Source organism: Styela clava, chromosome 2, assembly GCF_964204865.1.
Source record: "Styela clava chromosome 2, kaStyClav1.hap1.2, whole genome shotgun sequence".
Classification (NCBI taxonomy): domain Eukaryota; kingdom Metazoa; phylum Chordata; class Ascidiacea; order Stolidobranchia; family Styelidae; genus Styela; species Styela clava.
Window position 1 is genome coordinate 25,978,874 of NC_135251.1, and position 13,223 is coordinate 25,992,096.

At 36.4% G+C, this 13,223-nt stretch overlaps 1 protein-coding gene across 1 annotated transcript; it reads right to left on the reverse strand.

Annotated features, from left to right (window-relative positions):
• Positions 1 to 4,756: 4,756 nt before the first annotated feature.
• Positions 4,757 to 11,732, reverse strand: LOC144419865 (uncharacterized). Its single transcript, XM_078109976.1, has 7 exons — positions 10,938 to 11,732; positions 10,398 to 10,526; positions 9,241 to 9,338; positions 7,677 to 8,587; positions 7,217 to 7,449; positions 6,382 to 6,576; positions 4,757 to 5,991 (listed from the first exon to the last, which is right to left on the reverse strand). Exons 2-4 carry the CDS (start codon positions 10,444 to 10,446, stop codon positions 8,060 to 8,062), a joined length of 675 nt encoding a protein of 224 aa, XP_077966102.1. The 5' UTR covers positions 10,447 to 10,526; positions 10,938 to 11,732; the 3' UTR covers positions 4,757 to 5,991; positions 6,382 to 6,576; positions 7,217 to 7,449; positions 7,677 to 8,059.
• Positions 11,733 to 13,223: the final 1,491 nt, after the last annotated feature.

Below are 13,223 nucleotides of genomic sequence, written 5' to 3' on the forward strand. Positions count from 1 at the left end.
TTGTTCTAGTAAAACTATTCAGCAAACATCAGGTCCCAAGTTTAGGCAGCAAATCTTTACAGAACAACAGAGTAGTTCACCAGCATCTGCAGATGATAGTTTATTGGATTCGAGTGACACTTCATTTGAAGAGATTCTGCCCTTTCCGGCCTCACCTCGACTAAAACCACCTCGTGATCGTGAGAAAGCGATCATAACTTGTATGAGAATACTCACCAGTGAAGGATATAAGAAAGAACTAGCAGTCCTAGAGAATAAAGAGGACTCTGATATTATAACTAAGAAAAAAGCAAAAGCAGGTTCCAAGAAAATAGAGGCCAGCAGTTTGAATAAACCTCATGTGAGCAAGGTCAAATTAGGAAGAATTATAAACAGGAAAGAATCTGCCAAGGCTGTTTGTTAGAAATAGTGATGTTTGTGAGTTTTGTGAAGGTAATTTTTACGATGATGAGGAAGATGAGGGGTGGATACAATGTCAGCAATGCCTCAGATGGTTTCATGACATTTGTGCTGGTGTTTATGGAAGAATCGTTCAAGCTTTCACATGTGAGGAAAGCCAGTAATAATTTACATATAAATAACTTGCCTGTTTCATTAGGGTAGTTTCGTTATGTTATTTATGGTAAAGGACATTCAGTTGATCAACTAAAGATTGTGCATGCATCAGCAAAGCTTTTGTTCAGTTGAAAGTACATGCCTGGATGATTAATAAGCTTTAATGTCTGATGGGGTAATATGAACATTATTGCTCGCCCCCACTGTAATGCTCGAGGCTTAATATTTATGATTTTTTAGGCGTTTTATACGCATTCAAATAGTTCAGTAGTGTGTTCAATTAATTTTGTTTAATGTTCGTTTTACCCATCCATGTGTCCGTTTTACCCGAATAAATATTTTGGGAAAAAATGCTCATATCTAACAAAATATAAAGCGGATTGCCGAAATTGACAGTGGGCTGTTGGCCACGTTCAAATTGGTTATTTTAATACGGGAGTTACGCTCCTATATGGTAAAGATTACGAGAAATTAAGATTTTGCTATAGTGGTGTCCGTATTTGACGGGCCTACTATATATATATATACGTCACTTATGGATAGTTCGATTACTGTTTTTCAAGCTTGAACTAGGGCCCAATGCAAAATTCAACACTTCAGTTGCAGAGAGTAACAATGCATTATTTGATCATAATTTACAAACTACAGCATAACACGATACAAAAATCACCAAGTTATCAGCCACGAGCTAGTGTCAGATTTCTCCCACGGCTTCACCTTTATCACCTCATACATAATCACCGTGTAACACACCTTTTGTTCTTGGCTTGTAATTATTATTATTTTCTGATTGTTTACACCTCAAAACTGAAGAAAAATGGCATTAATTTTTTTAAATTTTGATTTTTTTAAAATGGAGTATTTTCCCCAAATCGAGTTTTAATGATATAAAACAGCGTAAAACTATCAATATAATAAAGTTTGGTGCTATTTATATGTGCTTTGATTTATTTTTTTAAATTCCAATCAACTACTAACGAACCGATTTCAATCTATATTCAAAGTGGATTTCATCAACAGGCCCCTCCCTATATGTAGACACCATCGCTGTACCGTCACAAATAATAGTCGTTTACAATCCAATTATGCGGCGATAGTGTTTAAAAAGGGCCCATTTCAAATGTAACATTGACAAAAATATTTAGCTTGGCAAGTTGGTGGGATTCCATTTGATGTCGTCTTCACTGCCCCAAAATGCAGTTATTCCTAGGTATTTGGGCCTGTTGTATTGTGAAACTGTGTTTCCGACCACCCTAATCAACATGAAGGATTTGTAAACTCACTTTGTAGACCCATCAAAAATTCTACCATAGGCTACCTAGGAACCCAAATAGCATTCAAAAAAGGATATTTAAAATGTAAAATGAGCAACGCTTACTTTTTCGTAAAAAAAGAAAGTACGTCTTGTGGACGTTTTCGTTGCTTGGTGATCGTGACGAATCTGGTGAATTCTCCTGTTTCCAAGCGGACAGAAAAAGACTGAACTCACAATGATCAGAAAGTAATTTCGTAAGATCTATCCCAGTATCTCTAAAAATTATTCATGAATCGTGATAGTTTCGTGATCGCTCTGCTGCAAGAGATATGCAGCGTGCTTCGAACATACGTGGGTATTTTAGTGAAACCCGATTACGTTACTAAATGTCACAAATTCTCAGTGTTCTATGTGCAAATTCTATTGGGAGATATCATAAAGAAAATCAGCATCAACTGCGCACATTGAATAGACGATTTTTCAATAAAATAGTGAATAATATATTTTGACCACAATCTGATTCTGAATTTATCATTGTCAAATTTTCCACCTCAAAAGCGAGATCGAGCGAACCCCCTGAATCCCAACAGTTCAATACACCCATCAAATACGCAGACGGGCAGAAGACATTAGCTGATATGTTTATGCGATCCCCTCCAAAATTCTATGATATTTTATATTTATGTCACTAGGAATGAAGCCGAAAATACGGCTTCATCATATGGTGAAACATGAACTTCAGTTTGGCCGCAGTCCAAGTTTCGGGTGGATGGGCAACAGTGGACCAGCGTATCGTTTTATACCTGCGTCGTTTAATGGTATGTGAATCATTTGCACTTACAGCAGTAGTAGCACGGTTTTACTCGAAATATTTTCCCCACAATTGAAATCGAAATTTGACTTCAAAAATATGGCATATAGCCATGGGATTTCCAGGATAATCAGGATAAATTTCCAGGAGAAACAAATCTTATAAATAATAATTTCCGGGAGAAACAAATCTTATAAGATTCTGTTGATGTAGGTGTAGTTTTGGGCTTCACTTATGCAGCACTTTTAACAGGGATGGCACTCGATTTTATGAAATTAGACAACGAAAACACGCATATGAATTACCAAAAACGTTTAGGATGATGCGGCAAATTACTTTTCAAAGAGTTTGAAGGGAATTCCACTCTGATAGAGTTATATTTTTCGATCAGCTTTGAACCACATTAATGCACTTTTACACTGCTTCATTGTTATTTTCAGATTTCTACGTTTTTATTTCAAGTCTGAAAGATTTTGTTTTTTCAACGGCATTGTAAGCGAGAAACTAATAAAATGCAAAGTAGCATCTAGTTCTCGTATAACCCCGTATAACCCCTAAAACATTCTGCAGATGCACTTTCGAAAGGAAAGTGACAAGACGTTGAGAGAAATGAACATCAATTGCATTGTTATGTGATAAACGATGTCAAAGCCAATAGCTGATAACAGTACTGTGCATAGCGGTGCGGACATGCGTCCAAATTCAGGGTACTCCGGAAGTCTGCGCACCAAGATGTCGGACAACCTGAACCCTGACCTGGTACACGACCAGAGTTCAGGTTGTGCGCCATCTTGGTGCGCATACTTCAGGAGGTCCAAAATTAGTTTTTTTTTAAATTACCATACCGGCCAGGAAATTGAAATTTCGAATATGAGCGATCGCAGCCCTGACTGCCCAACTGACGGTAGGGGAAAGTGGGGAAGGTTGGGACACTTTTTTTCTTTTGCATATTTTGAGCCGTTAATTCAGCATATTCACTTAAGTTGGCGGGACTAATGCATAGAGGGAAAAATGTAGTTTTTATTCAGCGACTAAGAAATTTCCTTGCGACACACATTTTATTACCAAAATGCTTTGAAAATCGTCTGTCAAGTGTTCCACTGTACCCCACTTGTGGGGCACATTCGAACAGACTCTGGGGCACAATGGGTCAGTCTGCCAAAATTCAACGAAGTATGCCCTCAAAAATAAGCACTTAATCAGCATAATCGTCTAAAGAACAGAGAGACTTCGAATTTGAAGATTTAATATTTTTTAAATCAATGTTCAACTGGAATAGTTCAGATATTTGGACAAAAAATTTTGCAAATGAAACTGATTATTTCCTTCCGGGAATCTAAATGTGGAAATATTATTGATTCTCGAATATATTCCATATTGGGCCATGGGTCGAAAGAAACCATAATACTACACAAAATATAACGCATCTCTAGGTCTCTAAGCACTTATTGTATCAAACACTGTCGAATTGTGCCCTGTAGGGCATGTCCCACTGAACCCAGGTCCATTGTTCCCCATAGGAAACAAATATTTTCAGACCATCCCACGGCGAAATTCGGAAGGCACATCCACTCGCCAACGTTATGAATATTTTACAGTGGACTAGAGCTGAAAAATATCAGACGGTGGTTTGTCATGTTGGGAAGGCTACAGTAGAAAAAAGAAAAAACTGAAACGGTGAAATTTTAGTTTCAACCTCCCAAAACCAATTTCACCTCATAGCTTGCGCCGCTCTACCCGTCCGTTGTCCGTTCGCGGGGACGCCCCATGTCCCAACGTGCCCCACCTTCCCCTACATTATAATAGTTTAGTTTTTGCAGGATTAATTTAAGGCGGGTTTTATCAAACTTCATCACTGATATGTTGGTATTTTTATTTTATTCGTGCCTTGGTGGGTCACGAATAAAACGCGGTGGGTAACAAACGGGTCAGTGGTTCGCCATCCCTGCTATATATATAATGACGAGCCACTCCTAGTGAGTTGGATGATGCTTAACCCACCCATAATGTATGAATGCGCTGGGTTCGTCTTCATAACTCGCTAAAATGCTAAATGTTTTAAGTTCACTGGGCACTTCAATTGTCTGACTGACAATTCGACAACGTTGCAATAGAAGATTCACTCGTGAAGAATGTAAATATGAATAATATATAATCAAATCCAAGCATGTAGTTTGAAATCTCTTTCAGAAGTGGGCATTTCACTTTCAATTTACTACTAAAACTCGTCCATGAGCCTACATGTATATTGTACTGAAAAGAAACAGAATTCATGAGCAATACTTGCTAATATTTGTTTACCAGATTGCATTGATAAATTATCTTGGTGTAGCAAAAATGTTGCTCACTGAATCACTGAAAAAGATTTCTTTCTCACTAAATGCAGCAAACAATGTTAACTGGTATTAGTACAATACAAAAAACAATGACGCAAAACATTCAAATAAATGTAAAAATTTGATAGTCTTAAGTACAGCTCTTCAATGTTATAGACCAAATACCATTTTGCCACTATAATATAAATTATACAATTAAGTATGTTCACCAAGCGAGAAAAAAGGGAAAAAAACAGAAATAGTAACCACAGTTTGGCATAATAGGAAAATCAATTTCGACAGGTATAAAAGGTGTAATGTACTCACATTGGTATAAATCCTATAAAACAAATATTTAGTAAGAGAATTTGCAGATTAATATAGGTAATTACAGCGAAGAATACAATAAAGTAGTATACAAGAGTTAAAAACTTCTAGAAACAAATGTGATAAGTACAAAAACGTAGAACATTTCAAGTTACTGGTAATACAGCAGTTCATCACTTTAGAGAAATCACAGTGCTGTTGCTTTACAGAAACAATGCTAGAATCTATGAAAGTGTCAAAAGCGGGTGAAATTTCATTAATTTTCTATCAACCTTCTTTATCTTGTTATGTATTGTTTTAATTAAGCGAGAACATAGAGCGCCAATAAACTAAATGATGCTTTCAAAGACTAATAGTCTATTCAAACAATATGAGAGCATCAGTTAATTTAGCAATACTACTAAACATCAGGAACAGAATTAATGTGCTATATATGTAATAAATGAAATACCAGTTTCTAATAATGAAAATAAAAAATAATAGTGGTTAATAATATCTATATAAAATTTAATACTTAATATGGTTAAAATTAGTTTGGTTCAGCATTTCACTTTGATATTGTTGAATATCGTATTGCATAACATTTGGAATAAAAATAAGAATCGAATCGATACAGAACAAATCTTTGATGTCATTATCTGAATAGAACACACAGATGAAGTAGAAATTGGTTCAAGGTTTCCAAGTCGGTCGTTTGGCACTGAATGGTCTTGATACAACATTTACAGCTAAAAAAAATGATTATTTATTATAGCACTTTAAAAATTCATGATATTCTCATGAAGAACAGTAAGAAATATCACAGACTCAAATTTAACTAGTAGAATTTATTAGAATTTTAGAACTTATATATAAATAAATTTTGAGATACTTTAAAACGAAATAAAACTAACAGAAATTTGATAAGATTACAATCCATTTGTATCCATGTTTAGGACTCTTTCAATATCTTTGCGGACCCCCTGTGCAGTCATCACCGACCCCTAAGGGTTCATGGACCCCAGTTTGGGAAACCCTCCTTTACACTATAACTCAATAATAGCGTAAGAACCTTTATTTTACATCGGAATTTGTAATCCAACTTGCTTTCTTACTAAAGCTATTACAAAACAACTTACCACCATTTGTATTTCCCACAGTGTGATACTCTTGTGGTTTCTCTACGATACTAGTTGATCCTGTCGAGTTGTCATATTTGAAACTGTTGTAAAAGTCAAGTTGAAGGCTATCATCATTCACTGTCATAGTAGAAGGATTTGGGGACAAACCCGTCAACATTGGGTGACTTCCCGTTCGAGTGATTTTAGTATTTCCTATTCAAAAACAATAAGCAATGCAAACCAATAAAAACACAACACACAAGCAAATATAATATCACAAGATATTATTGAAATCTACGAAAAAATTCTGAAAACAAGTCAAATTGTGAAATAAATATGGTAATCAAACAAAAAAAGCAGAAGTTTCTTCAGAAATTGTTAATGGAAATTCATTTATTACTGTATCATCCATTTTTTTGTATTTACGAGGAGAATCATGACATAATTCAATTTACTTGAGGGAAATTTTAAAGTTGGAGACTCTGTTCTCATCTACGAATAATGTAATAATTCTAGATAATGTAAATATAGTGTGTGAAATTGATTCCTAATAAGAATAGATCTGCAAAATTAAAAAAGCCAATTTGTTGCCCCATTCCTAATCAAACTTTGCACACAAGTTGAGTCCAAACGCAGCCTACTCAAAATTAGACACATACTAGAATACTATACTATGCTACAATTGAAACAATTTTCAACGTGAAATTGAAATACAGCTTTGACTCCAATATCAACAAAAACACCAAACTCTGACCAGTGACCAGACTCCACTGCCAGGCATTATTAACTGATGTTAGTTGGGATTTCAAAACTTATACAATTCTACTCCATCAATGATAATGAGAGAACTCACCCAATTGTTTTCTCACAGTAGGAACAACTCTTTCAACAGGTTTAGGTTTTTCTGGTGGTCATGGCACCTGGGGTGGTCAAGAACTATTATTGGTAGATGCATTCGCTGAAGATGACAGTTTATGAGCTATTGATGAGGCTGAATTTGGACGATGTCTGAGTGAGTATGAGTCATCTGTTCTCATATACGTGTTGTGATTTTGCATCAACTCCCATCGAAACCATGTTATGTGCCTGCATGTGATGCAAAAACTTGGTAAAAAAGTAATAAACGGCAATACAGGTTGGAAAAAAAACAAAAAACAATGATATATTTAAATTCAACCAAGATTTTTTAGCAAAAAAAAAACAATTACAACAGCAATGAATTTAATAAATTACAACACAGCACAAATATTACCGATACTAGTTTTAAATTACAGCTTCTAGTTCTCTGTAGTGGAAATCCCAAATACATTCACCTTTCTCTTAACTGTTTTTTCTTGGGTAGCTTTTCTTTCTTTGTTACTATTAACAACTTCCTTTTTGTTTTTCCTACAGCTCTCTGCTGTTCTTATGGAACCTGCGCATGAATTCTGATATCTCCATCTTTTACAAGGTAGTTCTCCTGCCTTAAACATTCCTTTGATGCCTGATATAGCGTTTTGTACAGTATGATTGTCTCCCGTTTTTGCCCAGTCTAGGGCATTCTTATATACCATTGTACTTGAAGACGTATCAAGGCTCAATTCATTCGATGATTTGTCCGAACTTTCTCTGGAATTTTTTTTTAGAGATTTCGATGATTTTGCGGATGGATTGCTACTGTTTGAACCAGTTTTATGGTATGAATTCCAAACATTTTCTACTCTTGATTTTGGCCTGATTTGGCGTTTATGATCGAAATTGGCATGCTACCGTTCCCCTTGACTAGGTCTTTTTCATTCATATCTTTGCAGTCATGGTTAATACATGATTTAACTTTCGGTCTACAATCTTCCGTCAAGGAACCTTTCTCACTTGATGATGGCAAACTAGCTTTAGAATCATCAACTGCTTTTTTACTGCATGGGCAAAATTTGGTGACGGAATATTTTAATGGAACATAAGATTCTACAAGTCTGTAATAGAAAAGACTTTTTTCTGGTGAATTGTTTCTTGGTGATTCCCATCTATAAGCTGAAACTGTTTCTATTCTGCACAATTTTGAACATTGATCCTCTGTGGTTTCTTCACATTCTTCCTCATCCCATCCACACATTAAAGAATCGAGGAAATTTCTCCTCTGTGGCTCAATGCACTGAACTCCACTTGAAATAAAACTTTCTTCATCGTAAAAATTTCCTGCATTATTAACCTCAATATCTGTCTCTCCTCTCCACCCATCAATAACCTGTAAATCATGAACCATGTGAAAGTAATCTGTTGATTATATATTTTTCACGTCCTTTTGCTGGTTTTATACAAGCAGATGCTGATATCTAATATGCTCGAAGCTACTATTATTTGGCAGAACCGGCACCTTACCGGTTCGCCATTGCCTAGCCGGTACTCCAGTAGTATGTGTACCAGGTTAAAATTAGGGAATTATTTTTATTACAATCTTCATTATTTTAAGTTCGGGACTGTTTGTTTGCCAGGTCAATATATCCTCTGCCAATAGGTTTCAGTCCCTTTACACAACTTGATGTGGAGTAGGCGAACAAAATTATTTACCTCCATAATGGTACACACACTTCTGGAGCGCCGCTCACTCTACTTATTACACCCTGGGTGAAGTGGGGGCATGGGATTTGTACCCAAGATATGTAATTTACAATGCCAGCACAATTACGCCTAAAGCTTTAACTGCTACGTCATCGTGCCACCCGTAAAAGCGCTGTACTCTTTATAATTGAATGAAAAATTATTTAAAAATTAGTATGTATTATTATGCAATTAAAACTGAACACAACAAAATACTATGCAAGACAGGTCTTTTAATTAATATAAATTAATAAAAAAAGAATTATTGAAATTAGTAGAAATCATTTTCACCCGTGCTACCTGAGCCACCATGGCTTGATGTTTGGCTTTGCTTTTGCTTTGTTCAGCCAATGCCTGAGATTGACCAGCTGGGTTAATATTTCTGTATTTGTTGGCACCTGTGGTAATAACATATCAAAAAATCTATTTAAAACTGATGAATTTTGTGATGTCGTCACTATGCATATTAAAAGAGCTGTACTCACGTAGTGTGTGTACCAGGTTAGAGTTAGGCCATAATTTTATTCCAATTTTTTTATTTTAGTTCGATTACGAGTTCGGGGACTGTCTGTGTTAGCCAAGTGAATATACCCACTGCCCATAGCCTTCGTCCCTTTATACAACTCGATGTAAAGTAGGCAAACAAAATTAGTTCCCTCCATATTAGTACACACACTTATGAAGCGCCAAACGAGCTGTTTACCAGCATCAGCGATGTAAGTTTCAGAATTTTAATAAATCAAAGCGATTTGGATCAATTTTGAAAAAAAAAAATTCAATTTAATAGAAAATAATATCCAGATAACATAGATGATTGCATGAAACAGTGGCATTGTCATAACATCGATCAAAAGCATCTCTTTTTTTTCATCACATTTACGTCAGTTCCCAAGTAGTACCGTAACACTCCTTAAGCTATTTTAATTTTACATGATAATGTTGCAAAAAATTCATATTTTAAAACAGGGGTGTGCAATTGCTTATACAAGAGGGCCAGATACAAATATCTGGGTGAAACCGTTGGCCGAACCTTCATTTAACATAGGCTTTCCAGTAGTTGCATGCACAATAAAATTTCAGTTGTTTGTTTTGCACAAGCTATCTGTGAGAGCATTGTTATCATAGGCATAGATAATAAATTGAACTCAAGTGTTGGCTTTGCAAGGGAAAGGGATTGTAATTACTCGCACATACCAGATTAAACTAAATTGAAAACTCGTTCCGCAGGCAGCACACCATTCAAAATTGGCACTTTTCCGTGACACAATTTCCCTTGTGGGCCGCATTTGGCCCGCAGGCCACAGGTTGCACAACCCTGTTCTAGAGGGAACATAACTTTTGGGTAGGCTTACAACATACTCAAACAAATTTTGTTTTTATTTTCATTGAAGTAATTAAGAAATTTTTAGATTGTATGAGTTGCCCTGTTAATAGTAAGAGCAACAAACAACATCTACCTGATAACGTAATGCCTGCATCAGCATCCCATAAACTCTTTTCCATCATACTTTGCACAGAAGGATCCGTTGCAGCAAGATCTGATAGACTGGATGCTCGCTGAGATCCCAAATTATGCTGCTGTTGAACTGTGAAATACAGAAGATTAATCGAATGTGAGAGTATTTTTATCAAGCTGCAATGAACAATAGTTATCAAGCTTCCTTAATACTGTGATACTGTAGATGACATTTAATTTGTCATCCATATTAGGGCAGATTCCTAAAAAGCTTCACCAAGTTAGTAAGTGTTATTGATTCTTTGAATAATAAAGATTAGAGTAAATTCTCAATCAAGAAGAGCGATCCTGCGGGTTGGGTGACACAACGGAGGTGTGCAAGTTTGGTGATCAACAAGCTTGAAGCAAAGTCAGTTTGGGCTCCATTCGAGACGGTATGAAAATCAGCAAAAAGCATCAACTATGCATCCATTGCTACTACCATCAAATTTAACCAACTTTATCAGCAACTCTAGCAATTTTTAATAGGTCTATGGCCCACCTTTAAATGTTCCTGTGGACCAGAGGCCATGGCCCACTGGTTGAGAACCAGTGTTCTAGAGCAGGGGTCCGCAACTACGGGGTCGCGACCCAAATTTGGGTCGCGGAGTCCTCCGCTCTGGGTCGCGAAACAATTTAAATTTTCCATAAATATGAGAATCGCGTCTGTGCAGAGTATTTATGTATAACAACTTTATAAATATCTGATTATATTTTATGAATGTTTCCCCGAGTATACACTTCCTTATTTACTGACGTAACATTGACCAATCAGCATAAGTGCAAAATTGAAGTAACAATAAATGTTTCAGAAGCGCTCAGATACTTTTGCCATTCAGACAGTCTCTCGTGGTTGTGATATTACCTCGTTTTGTCGGTTTTCGCGTGTTATTTGTTAGATTTTAGTTGTGTTTTGGTAAATATAAGTCCTAAACTCGCAAAACCATTCTTGAGAAAAGTACCAATAATTTTGCAATGGTAGAGTGTAAAGAGGAAGAATTAAAGAGATCAAAAGTCAGAGAAACATTCGTTACCGGTACTTAGTTGTTCGCATTGTTATATCCTACTACGTAGACTTTGGGTTCTCAAAGTGCTCCGTACGGAGCCTCAGGACTCCGTTAAAGACACTTAAAACTGTCCTCGACCCACTGACCAGTCTGGATTTCATGGCCTTTTTGAACGAGAAATCGGGCGTGCAATCAGAAATTCCCGCGTGCAAATAAGAATTCCTGGCGTGCAATTATAGCTCACGACGTGCAAAACAACTGCACTCGCGTGCAACTTACTTTGACATCAGATACCTCTCAATACATCCGCGTAAAATTACCGGTATCGGATAAAAAATACGCTTAATCAGAGAAAAAATGGACGTTTGACCTTTGACCCCAAACATTATTTCTACAGTTTGTCGCTAATTTTGAGAGTGTTTGTGCGACTTTGGATACCGGTACTGTTCAGTACATCCGCGTAAAATTATTGGATAAAAAATACGTTGAACCAGAGCAAAATGGACATACTTTGTCATTAATTTTGGTGGTGTTTTTACGCAGAATTAATGGATAAAAAATACGTCAAAGTAGAGCAAAATGGACGTTTGACCTTTGACCCCAAACATTATTTTCATGCTTTGTTACTAATTTTGGGAGTGTTTGAGCAACTTTAGATACCGGTACTGTTCAGTACATTCGTGTAAAATTATTGTATGAAAAATACGTTGAATCAGAGCCGTACTTGGCCATTGGTGCGGAGGCGATCTTTTCGTCCATAACTATTCTCACGGGATTCCTATTTCCTATCATTCAACACGATATGGACCTTACCCAGTTTCGTACTTACCCAGTTTGATACCGTGGATGTTTGTATTCATCTGCACAGATCTTGCCAGGGGCTCGACGCTTATTGCATAGAGCAACATACTCAGAGGACATCGCTGTCTTATGCCCCGCTTTTTTGGTGATTGCATTTGTCATCTTGCCGTTTAGATCGATACAGGATTTATTATCAAGATACCCTAACGGCGTTTTATTCACGACCCGATCGTCACAATGAACTTTACTATCTTGCGACCAACTTCCATGGGTTATACTAGTCGTGTATGCCAATGAGATGATTCAATCGTACGTCGACAAAACATGATTGACAGCATTCGTATATGTAGGCTGGAATCTCAATGTTAAACAATAACCTTAATTGGCAATTTAAAAATGTTTTACTAATTGGGCTACTGATGGATTTTTGTTGGGAATTACAGTTTTCTAAATTTTAACAGGCCGTTTTATGTCCTTAATAATTGGCAATGTCGTAAGTCTTGTGACAATATGATGCTGATTCGTATGAAGTATTTTCTTCAACATTTTATAGTAAAAGCGATGCCAAAGATTACGTACTAACTTACCTGCTAACTCCAACTTACCTATCTTTGACCTACGGTTCTATACTATTCGGTACCTGACCTAACGGCGCTTTATTCACGACCCGATCGCCACACTGAACTTTACTATCTTGTGACCAACTTCCATGGGTTACACTGGTCGTGTATGCCAATGAGATGATTCAATCGTACTTCGACAAAACATGATTGACAGCATTCGTATATGTAGGCTGAAATCTCAAATATTAAACAATAATTGGGCTACTGATGTTTTTTTTTTGTTGGGAATAACAGTTTTCTAAACTTTAACAGGCCGTTTTATGCCCTTAATAATTGTCCATGTTGTGAGTCTTGTGACAGATATGATGCTGATCCGAAATAAGCAATAGTGCTCTGATCAGTATAAAGTATTTTTCT